The sequence below is a fragment of the Pelobates fuscus genome, chromosome 8 (genome assembly GCF_036172605.1).
Source record: "Pelobates fuscus isolate aPelFus1 chromosome 8, aPelFus1.pri, whole genome shotgun sequence".
In the NCBI taxonomy this organism is placed as follows: domain Eukaryota; kingdom Metazoa; phylum Chordata; class Amphibia; order Anura; family Pelobatidae; genus Pelobates; species Pelobates fuscus.
The window spans coordinates 35522949-35536819 of record NC_086324.1 but is presented as its reverse complement, the minus strand read 5'-3'; the positions used below and the strand labels follow the sequence as shown (position 1 = coordinate 35536819).

Genomic DNA, 13871 nt, shown 5'->3' with positions numbered 1-13871 from the left:
TTACTCACCCAACCCTTGATGTGCTTATTTCATCCCCCAGCCCCTCCATGTGTCCCATTTTCCCTCAGCCCCTCTATGTGTCTCATTCCGCCCAGCCCCTCCATGTGTCTTCCCCCCCCCCAGCGCCTCCATGCAGACCGTGGTAGAGGAGCATGTTTTCCCTCTCCCAGATCTGACAGGAAGCAGTTCGGTGCACACAGTTAGTACTTCTTGTCAGGTGAGGCAGGAGCTCTTCTACCATGGAGGGGCTTGGCAAATCTACATGCAGTGACCAACAGGAGGGGAGTGATTCTCCTCCTGCCTGTCACCCCAAAATTATGCTCCCTTGGTCGATGCTCCCTAGTTGGTCACAAACCGGCCCGAAGGTATACTGGCCCAGAAAGAATTTTCCTGGTATACTGGTGGGCATGTCCGGCCATGAAGATCATGTCACATTAACAGAGAATGACCAACAGAGATAGAAACAGTTATCAAAATAGATCACCAAACCATGAAAGGGTGAAGTGATCTATTCGCAATCTAGAATTATGAAAGAAGGCATGAATAACACCAGCTCAAACGATGCAACAGTACTCTATAATTCAAATTGGTATAATCCTTGATAATGTGTGACTCCGACAAGGGATATGCTATACGTTGTACATGACTGGTAGTATGATGGAGTTGATTCAATGCACAATAAATGGCTGTTCCGGAGACGTACCTGATATAACACAGTTGCAAAATTGCTGACATGGTGTTTAATGGCCAAACTGTTGCAGGACGACTAAATGTAACCTGACAAGAAAAGAATATCTAGAACACCATAATATTACTCACTAGCTCATCTTGCAAATATTTACATATATCCCAACTTTCATACCAATTATATAATCTTATATTTATATTTTTTAGAGTTGTTAGCTAATATATGTAAATCCTCATCACCAGAGTGTGAAAAGAGACTAAACTAATATACTTATATATTTAAAAGTCAAAAAGTACCTACATTTGGGACTGTATTGATATTACCAAGGCCCTAGGCAGGGTGCCATATAAGGGCCCTCCTTCTAGAGCCCTGGTCTCTTTTTCTGTCAGTGGTGAGTTGTTAGAGTATGTGTAGTGACTGAGTGTTGTGTGTGTGGACAAGGCTGATAGCATTATGGGGGGGGGGGGGGGGGAGCTGAGTGTTTCCATGTGTGCTAGTTGTGTGTTGTGCATGGAGTCTGTTGTGTGTGTATTTTTTATACCTTTCCTGATCATCCAGTATTGGATATGCTAGATCCCTAGTGGTCTGGTGGGCAGAGCTGCACTGTCCATACCAATATCAGGTACAGACCACTTTAAGAGCTCCTTCTCAGTTCTGTCAACGACTCGAGAAGTAATCGAGAAGCACCGGGTGGACTGTGAGGGTGCTTTTAAAGTGGTCTGTAACTTATACTGGTACATACCACAACACTTCCTCAATTAGTAAAGGAGCGCAGGGTCCTGCAGGGAAATCTTTTATTCTCACTGCCAAGTCACAGAAGCCCCAATTGGAGCTTGAGCTAGCGTCTGAGGAGAGGACCTAGGTAGCCATCTTGATCGCCTAATGGGAAATCCGGCTCTGCCGATGGTGAGTTGAAAAAAAAATCTGTGTGTTATTATCATGTCATAATTACTTTACCCAATGTTAGCAGGCTTTTCATCTTCTGCTTGGGAAAACAGAAACAAAAATCAGTAAAAAATCAACACAAGCATGCACTATGACTTCAAAAATATACCGATTGCAGCATTATGCAGTCCATTTATTTGCTTTCTCAAACTTAAGGTTATAAGGGTCCTGGGCAATTCTTTCAGTTTCTTTATTTATGTTAACCAACTGCTTTTTTTTTTACTTGAATATTATTTTATCTTCCCTTGGTTAGAGATATAATTTAATATACTGTATATAATATGCTTCAATCACATCTATTCTTCTCTTAGATTATTTTTGCTGCGGGATAGCCAAAGTAGTCCAAAATCATTTGTTCTTTCTATGTGTCATGGACAGAAAATAAAGCATATTACAATTACACCTGTAAGTAATGTTATCTCTCATTCCACGATGAGATTTTCCTATTTTCTGTTAATACAAAATTAATATTTTAGATAAGTCACTGAATATTACACTGTACAATTTAATAATTTTATATCTTAATCAGATGCAAATATATTTATTGTTGCCTTTTTATACACTATATTATTTGCACATTAATTGCATTTATCATATTTTAATTCAATATATAAAATCCATTAAATTTCACCACCCTCAGGGTCCCCTTCCCGTGGCGCTGAAAACCCCTTCAGCAGCTTACCTTATTCCAGTGCTGGGCTCCCTTGGCGCTGGTGACCTCTCCTCCCCCGTCAACGTCAGCTCCCTCTGCCGACGTCAGTGGAGCCGAATGCGCATGCGCGGCAAGTGCCGCGCGCGCATTCAAGCTGTCAAAAGGAAAGCATTTTTCAATGCTTTCCTATGGACGCTTTTCTATGGATGCTTTGCACGCCGGAGGCATAATATGCCTCCAGCGTCGCAGATGCGCCTCTAGTGGCTATCCGGAAGACAGCCACTAGAGGCTGGCTTAACCCTGCAATGTAAACATAGCAGTTTCTTTGTTTGCATCTGAAGAGTTAAAACCTGAAGGACATTGCACCCAGACCACTTCATTGAGCTGAAGTGACCTGGTTGACTATAGTGTCCATGTAATCCCTTCACCTAGTACAAGCTCACATTTTTTTTTATTCCTTTAAAAAAGAAATGTTGATTAAGACACCCTCCACTTTACTCCAGCTCCATTTTTATATATTTATTTATGTGGGTCACTCTTAATTGTTTCTTTATTTATGCTCCAAACAGTGTTTTAAAAACCAAATTGAGAAATATAGACCAAAATAGCTTATTTGGAAAAAAATTAAATGTTGCTACAGCTTCTTTATTTTAACATAAATATTGCAATCATTTTTAAAAAATTGTTTTTTTTTTAAATTTTACTTCAATTTACTATTTAGTGTATGCAACAAAGTAGATTTTTTTCTTATGTGCTAATATTTCTGAGCCATATGATAAACTTTTTATTCCCACAATATTTCTGTTTAGGATACAATCAGAAGAAAAATAACAAAATTGTAAATTTACACTAATTTAGATTTTCTGTACCGTGAAAACAGCAGCATGTTTTCAAAATGACTATCTATTAAATCCATAATTTATATAAAGTAGCTCTTGATTCTGAATGAGTTCACAGATTTATGTCATCTATTTACTAATACGGTAAAAAAAACTGAATGGAAAATAATAATTCTTCAATTCTGAGACAAATGTTTTATTTCTAGAAATTATTATTACAATTAAGCTCTGTCATTTGTTATTTATTTAATTTAACAGGTAGAAGATGATGGAGGAAGATTTTACACATTGGATAATGGTCAGACAAGATTTACAGACCTTATACAGCTTGTAGAGTTTTATCAGCTAAATAAGGGAACATTGCCATGCACTCTCAAGCACTACTGCACCCAAACAACAGTATAAAGCTACTCCAATGCATTTCGCAATGAAATCATTATAGATTTGGAAATGTCTCCTTGTTACTTTTTAACGTGCAATGCCAGAAATTGTAATTTTGCCATACTGGTTGTTTTTTGTTTTTTTATTTATTTTCTAGTGTTAGCGTATAGTACTTACAGAAGCACTCCGTTATTATGTGTATAATGTCTCGATTTTTTCCCCCCAAAGTTATCAACTAATGAAAAAGAAACACCTTCGTAGAACATGTTAATCAACAGGAAAGCATTGCATCAACTGTTTATTTTAACACTATATTTTTTATTTTTGTAGTATTGTAAGTACAAGATTGTTGGATAATACAGACATTTATTAATCAGCTGCCAATTACATTAAATCCAACGGTATGCACTATGTACTTCGAGTTCTTTTGGGGAAAATAGACTTGGCCATTTTTGCTACTGGTTTTTTGATGCATGTACTTAAAAACCATCATGTTGACTGACGATAACAAGAGTTGTAAGGGAAGCAAGTTATGTTTTAGCAATAGTTTGATATTTTGTCTTAGGGTTAGGCCTCAGGAAGAGAGGATAGAGTTAAAGGGACATTTTGAGCACCAAAGCAACTTTAAAGCATTTGGTGGATGTTGATCTTATTAATATGCTGTATTTTTCTATAATCAAATTTTCAAAAAAATTTACATAAATAATTGTTTATGCCACATCATAAGCCTACCCACTAAGCCATTCCCCCTCACTCGTGGAAAAGACTTTCTTATCAAATTTGCACACACAGCTCAGCCACTAACAGTACTGAGCTACAGAGCGATCTGCACACGAGGAGAGGACAGCCAGGGAGATATATGATATATATAATAAGGATATAATTACCTACCCACTTAGTGCTATGAGGGGCTGAGCTGTGTGTATTAACTCATAAGGAAGCCATGGCTACGGAGGCAAAAAAACTACAACATTTAAATGTGTGTGCAGAATGATGCATGATGGGAATCCTGTTGGGTGAATTGCATGAATGTAATGTGAATATTATCTGTGTGAGTCTGTGGTAAAAGCATGTGTGTAATAGAAGGAGTGTGTGTGAGTTACTGCAGGCAGTTTATGAGTGGGAGTTCTTAAGTGGGGGTTGCGTGTGTATGGCAAAAGTTTTGTATGATTTCATTTGAATATTTAAGCATGCGGTGAGCTGCATTTGTGTGTGAAAGTTGTGTGAGGAGCTGCTTGTGTGGTGTACGTATGGAGAGGGCAGTAGAGCCTTCATGACTTTATGTCTTTAAATAAAAACTTGTATTTTTTTTATTTTTATCACACTTCTAAAGTAATGACAGAGTAAAGAACATGCGTGTGCTAGTCTCTTTAATGCTAAACGCACCCTTAAAAATAAATGCTTCAAGACTTTCTCTTCTCTTAATTCTGCAACCGTCTCTATTTTTCTCCATTTAACACTGTGTGTTGATATTATGATTGTATTGGGTCTGTCTCAGCAAATGAGTCACTGTGTAGAGGAGATTTTGGGCAGTGTTTAAAAAAAAGAAATACAAAAAAAAGTAGTTTCTATTCCTTTATTTGGCATTCAGAGATATTGTTCATATTTAATGTTGGCCTCTAGGTGTCAGTAGTACACCAGAAAGTGCCTCTGTACAATGTTCGGAAAAATACCAATCATTAAATGTGTAGTCTTTGCACACCTTTTAAACAGCTATGCTTTTTATAATTGTATAAATTATTTACTTATTCTGTACCAATTAGTTCTACCAATTGCTAGGTTTGTTATCAAGTCAGGCTTTAAGATAAAAACCTGGACTTGAAGAATGATTAAAAATTCATCAGAGAGGATTAAATATGCACATATTCGGCTTGTGAAGCTTGTTCTTAAAACCATTATGTTAACTTTTTTTTTTTATTCTAATGATTTCTATAATTAATATAAAGAAGCCTGAAAAGACTTTTGAAAGCATAATGAGACTTGTGAAAAGGGGTAAGATGCAAATAAGGCAGTAAAGTTATTGCAAAGAAACCCCATTTAAATTAAAGTCGACACAGTTGACCACCCTCTTCTCCTGAACATACTCTATCCCCCTGGACTCGTGACATATCTACTTTCCTTAGTTTCTTTCTCATTCTCATTTTCAACCCTTAATACACGACTGTGTTATATGTTCATTCTACTTAATAAACTGACAATGAAATAGGCTTCAAATCAGGTCTGCAAATACTCCAGGGATCAACAGCTTAGGTGAAGATGGACCCTTAAGCGTATTAGGGAAATGAATGGATTCAATTTGAGCAGTTTTGTAAGTGAAGGTGTGACTGTTAATTACGCAACTAGCCTCAATTTTATGTTTATACTGTATGTATAAATTTGCAGATTTCAGGGTAATGGGTGAATACGCAGATAAATAGACAAGATGCAGAAATGCAGATAGAAGTGACTAGAGAGAGAGAGAGAGAAAGAGAGAGAGAGAGATAAAGAGAGAGATAAAGAGAGAGAGAGAGAAAGAGAGAGAGAGAGAGATAAAGAGAGAGAGAGAGATAAAGAGAGAGAGATAAAGAGAGAGGGATAGGAGAAAGAAATATTTGGATTATTTTGCAAGATCTAAACATAACTCTGTTAAATGCAGTGCTCCTATTAACATCTTTAGGAATTTAATTACCCAACATAAACATATGTCTTAGAATCTGATAGATACTGGTTCATTTCATTGGCAATTATGCCCATTTCTAGTTATAACAATGTAGATCTGAAAGCTGTTACTGTTAATAATAATTTGAGCAATTATGAGATGGACATTGGTTATTTACATATTGTGATCCATGTAAAATGTGTGTAAAAAGCATGACTTTTAACGTTATCGTCTACACAGCATTAATGCTACTATGTACAGCAAAGAAAAAAAAAAACTAAAAGAAACACCCACAATGTTTGCAGTACTTAAAATGTATATAGTACTTTTTGTTTGAAAGATTGTGATTATGAAACCAACTAAAACAAAATTATCCATGTTATCAAAATAAAAAATGTAATACAATGGAGTTTGTATTTAGAGTTGCAATAGAAATATGGTCTATATATGTAAATTCATGAATAAATTGAATAATTTATTTTGATTGAATATTTATACAAGTATATAGCATCCATTTACTTCCTTCACTTACAAGCAAAGCAGCTATATTTAAGTCAAGAGAATGAGGTTGTGTTCAAGGACAAAACTCTAAAATATGTTTACTAAATGCATAAGTGGAGAAGAAATACATTGTAATATATTACCAATATACATTACCCTGTACCTATAATGGAGAGTTTTATTCCTTAATTTCTTTTCAATTAACAAAGCCATACCATAAAAGTCATAACCATACAAACAAAAATAAATTATAGAAAATAAAACGTTGTTACTGTATTTGTGTGTGTGTGTGTGTGTGTCGGTGGGGAGGAGGGAATGGGGGGGACTAAAAAACGGGGCAGGACATAAGCACACAAATATCCATGTATGTTTTTGTGCATATATGTAAAACTGCTCTGTTTAACACTTTCATTCTCAACACGGATTAACATATTTTGAATAATTAAGCAAAAAAAAAAAAACAAAAAAAAAACATTCAAATCATCTCCATGTGTTCAGGTAGATGAGACAAAATGTAATGAGACAAGCTTGACTTAGGAAAAAAAATGTGGTGAGGTATCTTCTCAAATAAATTCCCAGTATGAAAAAAATCGAATGAAATTACACGAAAAGTAAAAGTAAGGCGCATTCTATTCAATGTAAACATTTTGCTAGGTGTGCCAATAATATCTTTTTAGACTTTAGAAGATTAATTTAGCTATGAACTACATATTATCCAAATTGGTGATCGCACGAATTCCCGAACTCTGAGCCAAAATGTAGCCGAATCATGAAACAAGGAATTGCATGATGGATGAGCATGTTTGTTTTTGATTTTTGATTTGGAATTCTTACATGAATTCAAAAACAAGATGATTGATGGCTAGGTAACAGCTATTATATGTTGATTTTAGTCACAGATCAAGTGAGAAGAGACCAATAGAGGGGAAAAGAGAGATAAGCAATTGAAATATTAAATACATATAAATATATATATATATATATATATATATATATATATATATATATATATATATATATGTGTGTGTGTGTGTGTGTGTGTGTGTGTGTACATTTGTTCATTTTTGTACCCTTTTGATTCATCTGATTCGTTTTTACAAATCTTTTTGTTTAAACTTTTTTTTGGATTAGCCGAACTGACATTTGGCTGCAATTCAGCTATCCTACCATTTGTTTCCATTTTCAAATGTAGTAGTTTGGCTGTGTACTAGTCTATGTATTTCTGTAAACATCATGTAACTTAAATTGAGGATCGTAAGAAGCTGTGATTAGTAAAAAAAAAAAAAAAAAAAAAAAGTGAGGTAAAGAAGTTGACTGTCAAGTCTTCTGTAGAACAATCAAGCTGGAATGGGAAATACTGTTTTTTTTTGTGAACAATGAAGAGAAATTGGCCAATTTTGAGAGAAGCAACTGAACATAAGTTAAACATTAAAATTAGAATAATTTGTACATTTATTTACTAATAGGTAAGCTATTGCATAAAAGTGATTAAAGTATTTGTAAGCATAAGGTAACTATAAGATGATATACATTAATTTTGAGAAAACTACCCTAGCCTGTCTTTTTTTTTGCTGTTATAGTGGAAACAAATGTGTCATTTGAAGCTGTTAATTTCCTATCCAATTTTTTTTCTTTTAGTAAGGAAACAGATCTGCTGGTTGAACTTAGTTCTCAAAAGCCAGCCAGCCCGCCATGTGTGATGTTGAATATCGTGGCTATTTAAACTAAGTACAACTGAAAATAGCCACGGTACAGCTATTTCTTCCACTAAGTGAATCAATGTGTATATTTTTGATTTCCGGACCCTAACAAGACAGAATTTAAATGATGTGTATATGTTGCCAGGATGCATGCCTTGAAGGTTTATTTGAAAGATAAATAATGTAAAGATAAATAATGTATACACTGTGAGAGATCTGTCTTCTACCAAGAGACTACTCGTTTGGGCTTTGTATTATTATCAGTAACTCTAATCACCAATCATTAACAGTGAATCAGAAGAAAAGTGTTGGAATGTGAAGTCGTATCCTGGTACCTGCTGTTTGTTTATTGTGCAGTCACATGCTGATGGGAACCAAGAAGAGCTGTTGTACTGGTGGTGCACTGTTCCTTGGCTTTGCAAACTCAACAAGGACAACAGACTGGAGCATTGCTCTCTCCCTGAGAAAAGATTAATAAATTATCACAGTACGGATATCACATACCCATAACATAAATTCAGACATCTATCACTAATGCATAAACACATCTCATGCATACTGCAAACACCCATAAACATGCAACAATGTCATATCTCATAAATCTGCTTAGCATAAGTAGCCTAGCATACTATATTTAACCCTTCACGTGAAATCATAATTCATCTTAATTCTTATTCACATATTTAATCTCCATATGTGAGTTAATCTTTCACAGGTTAAACACCAACTACAACGTCACATTTCACAACCTACTTGCCTTATTCCATGAACCTACCTTTTCACACCCATCATTAGCTACAGTATTTATATATCATTCTTATACTATAATATACTTACATATGACAAATTTCAACCTCAGTCACCATTTGTCTCTATGGCCATTCTGTCAAGGATTCATGAGAATTATGCACCCGGGAGACATGAGCTACTTGCAACTGACACAAGTTTAACATGGTCATCTGTTAATAATGATATGCTGGAAGAGGAGCTATGGAGACAAAGCTATTTGCATCTCTTCTACTCCTTTAAATGAAGGTAGCTGCAGTCACTTAGCATCTCCTGCCCAGGGGTACAACTCTCACTTATATATGTTTTCCCTGGAACTGTCGTTTCTGGTGAATTGCTGCACCAACAGTTATTTGGTTAACACACTTCTTGCAATATCCCTTTTAATCATCATTTAAGGGTATTAATTGTAGATGTATTGTTTAAATTGTTACTTGAAGCGAAAGAAGGGCATGTTTGAAGAGCTCTTTCAATGTCTTAGGTACACAAATAAAATTGGAATATTGTGATTTCATCTTTAACAAAACTTAGCCATACTGTTGGAATTATTACTAATTCTGAAATGACTGTATGTATCCCATCAATGAAAAAAGGAGATGTTTTAGAGAGATTGTTACAAAGTATTTATCCTGTTCCAGGACTTTTATGGTCCCATTGACATCAATATATGGATTTCTGAAGCAATAGGTTAATATATGTAACTAAGAGAATGTTATTTTATACAGGAATTAACTGTTTATAGTCTAGATGAGTTTACTGTAGATGACTGCTGATATGTCATATGCCAAGACAAGAAGTAACATGGTATGGCGTTAATAGCAGAACACTGGCCCTGAGATCTCCTTTCCATTAACAGCTTTTAGCACCCCAGTGTGCTCTTAATGAGGTAGATGTCAACCTGATGAAGAACCTGTGAGCTTCAAAAGCTTCCAGTCTCAACTATTTAATAATAGGCATCATTCTATTTATTCCATCATCCTACGTTTATATCACTAATTGGCAAACAAATCGTCTCTGTTGTCCTCCTTGCCTTCAACATTCTCGTTCAGTTTCCAGCAGGTTGTTTGATGAGAAGTAAAGAAAACATGTTTGACTTTGCTCGACATAGCTTGACTTCTTTAACCTTATGGAAATGTTTATTAAGTTATTTATTTATAGCGAGCTGAAATATATCTTAACCGAGACAGAATGTCTTGAGAGGTCTTGGTCACACAATAATAAAATACAGGGGCAAAATAAATTATGGACACAATATATCACAAAACCAAAGTGCTTTAGTTAGTTATATCTATAGTTATGGAACTCGTAGAAGCGTCTAAACTAAAAGGTAACAAGGAATTTAAAGTCATAAACTCTTAGGGGTTCCTAAAAATATAAAATAAATTCATTAATTAAGAGGATAGTAGAGAGTGTGCTTTATAACTGAACTTTGAAAATGTCAGTGCTTCTGTTGTGATAAAAAATATAAAATAAATAAGTAGATACATAAATCAGGTTTGGATTGATGGACTAAAATTCATATTTTCAGGTTTAATAGTTAGAGACAGAAAAAAATATATCTAAAGTGATTTATTAAAAACATCAAACAAAATATTTATCCTTAGAAGTAAATCCAGACAAACACGATATTAGCAACTAACAACATAAAGGTCACAGAAATATTCAACATATTATTAAAAGGAATTCAATAGCATAAAGTTCATAAATTAAAGCAAATAACTATTATGAGTGAATATCACATAGAATAGTCAAAATAAATATTTTAATTGTGTACCCAATATGCAGAATTATACAATTATTATGTTATATATTTAAAATGTCATTAAATATCCCAAGGATGCATCCCAATCTATATTACAACAACAACACTTTTATTTCAGATCACAACATAAAAAAATCCAAATTTCAACATAATGTGAAATAGGTTGCAAAACATAAAACCATGAAGCATACATTTTTAACCCAAACCAAGTAGAGAGCAGAACACAGAGTCAATGGACCTACCCTCAACATTTTGGCACAAGGTGCCTTTTCCAAGGGACTAGTATGCATCTTTTGTTTTGAATACATATATTATGTGAAACATTATCTGAAACATTTCTGTTTTAAACAAAGATTTTACGCAATGCGTTCACTGGAAATTGTACAAAGCACTGAGTGCTGTAACGCAGTTGATAATGTAATAAGGGTGACATGCAATTTGATACACTACTTTGCTGGTTTGGGAAAATTTTCACAGATGAAAATGAAGGTGAATTTCTGCATTTTCAAAAGAAATTAATTCTGCATGATTTATCAGTAAACTTAAAATGTTCACTGCTCGTGAAAAAACAGTTAATAAAAACTCAGCATTACGTAAACAGCAATAAAATAATAATACCACTATAGCAGGGGTGGGGAACCTTCGGCTCTCCAGATGTTTTGGACTACACCTCCCATGATGCTTTGCCAGCATTATGTGTGTAAGAGCATTATGGGGGATGTAGTCCACAACATCTGGAGAGCCGAAGGTTGCCTATCCCTGCACTATAGCCTTCTTTCTATTGCTCTTTTACCAGTTACCAATAAGCCAGTAATCTTGAAAATGTCTGTTGGTAAAGTTAGAGACTCACATCTGTTTCCAACTTTCAAAATTTCACTATTAGCAACTGGTAATAAGAGGTTTCCATAAGATTTAACATCTTCTATAGAAATTAAAATAATAAAAGACACACTAAGTAACACCTGGTTTCCATGCTTGATGGTAAAAATTACCAATATGCTAGATGCAAACGTAATCATATTCACGCTTATTACAGCTAGGTGTAAAGTGGTGTAAAATACATGTTAGCAAAGGCAAACTCCCAATGCATCCTATAAGCAAAAAAACACTTATCGCATAAACAGAGCTATTTTTGCACTGAAGCCTATTTAAAAGCATGGTTTGTGTATTTAAAAAAAAAATGACTGTGAAATGTTGCAAGTCAAATGTTTACAAACACTAAGCGTTTTTTTCACAGTTGAACAGTGTTTTTTTAATAATTAGAAAAACAAACTGCAAAACTCAGCTATTTTTGACGATATATTGCAATTAATTTTTCAATTAACTACAATTTACTGGTTAGCGAATAAACTATTGCTGAGAAAATATACAGGTGAAGTAGCGATTATTTGGAAAATTTGCAAAACGGTCGATGCCAAGAGATGGTTGATAAACGGCTGTTTTTTTTTACCAACAAGCATGGAAATGAGCCCTATGTTTTTGGCAAGTTGATGATAGTAGACTAGAGGTTCGAAGATTAAAATGTGCCCATGCTTCATCAGTCTCATGGCATTGCAAATTATGAAGACATTTGGGGCAAAAATGGTTTGCAAAGAGTAACAGGAACTTACTTGAGTTCAAGAGTAGTAACAGCTCTTGGTTAGCTTTGCTTGGCTATAAGCAGCAGTTTTAAAATAATGGAATATATGCAGAGTACAGATATATAGTAACAAATGGCCATTGAAGACATGTCAAGAGGCAACGAGATTTGTTTCGGAGGTGAGACCATGCTAATGAGGTGTAAAGTAAAAGATGCAAGACTTGAATATTCATCATACATGCGTAGTTGAGAATATGTGCAAAGAGTGTGAACTAGGTGCTAAATAATAAAATTAAATGATGCATATTCGATGAAATTAGCTGTGTTCAACACATTTTTGCCCACGCTTGCATTACAAAGCTTGAAACAAGAAGAAAGAAGAAAGCTGGAAACGCAAATGAAAATACGCAAAGTAGAAAAACCAGCAGCGTGTTCCTTCTGTGCTTCTTGGACTGATAAGTAAGTATTAACCTGAGCAGAAATAAGTGGTGTAGATTGGCTGAGAGGGACAGCCGATCGATTTCAGCCCACCACGGCTACCCATAGCTGGTATGAATTTGGATGAAGTATAATTTCTGCTTTAGCCATACCTCTGGGCCTGGACTTTGGGTGGACTTTGGATGGCCAGGGATTTTGATTTAGTGGCAAACTGTTTGAAAATAGTTTAAAACTAAATAGAGGGACTGTGCTAAGGGACTCCAAGCATTATAACCAATTCAATGAGATGGTTATAGTGCGTAGAGTGTCCCTTTAACATAAATATGCACAATCCAGTGAAATAGTGCAAAACTGGGAAAAATATATATATATATATAGCCACAGCTCAGATATTTTAGTCTACAGTTTCCACCAATCTGGTTTCCAGTTTACTGCAATTCAGTGTTTAGTGAGCAAACTCCTACATGACTACCCCCACCTGTTTGATAATTAAATACACAGCATAACAAAAAATGTGTAGAAACATAAAGCTGTTGCTTTAAGGAGAATGTCTTAGGCTTGTACTATACTTCAAGATTCTATGGTGATTAAACAGTTAAAAGCTGCAGTTGTGTTTTCTTTTTATTTTTCTTGGAAAATAAAGTAGATGTGGAAAATGATGTTAAATGATTTTATCGGTAGGTAAAAAGTACAACTTCCTACCCAGTGTTTTGTGCTAGACTTACAATTTATGCTTTTAATTTTGTTAAAAACAGTTCATTATTAGCATTATTTTGCGGGTCAGAAAAGACAGCCCAATCTAAGCTGTTTTTCTTTGGACTCTGTATGCTTTTCAGAAACTCTACAAGATAATGGAAACCATGAAAGGATTACCTAGGTGACAATTGCAAACAAAGAGACAATTATTCTTCGTACAAATGTGGCTACTAATGAAACAAGCACACATTAACAGTACAAATTTA

At 34.8% G+C, this 13871-nt stretch overlaps 1 protein-coding gene across 1 annotated transcript in view; it reads left to right on the top strand.

Annotated features, from left to right (window-relative positions):
- GRB14 (growth factor receptor bound protein 14) overlaps positions 1 to 3908 on the top strand; it is a 64716-nt gene extending 60808 nt beyond the window's left edge. Inside the window, exons 12-13 of the mRNA XM_063429681.1 lie at positions 1945 to 2038; positions 3383 to 3908. Coding sequence (XP_063285751.1) covers positions 1945 to 2038; positions 3383 to 3529 — 241 coding nt within the window. The 3' untranslated portion in view covers positions 3530 to 3908. The remainder of the gene's footprint in view (positions 1 to 1944; positions 2039 to 3382) is intronic.
- Positions 3909 to 13871: the final 9963 nt, after the last annotated feature.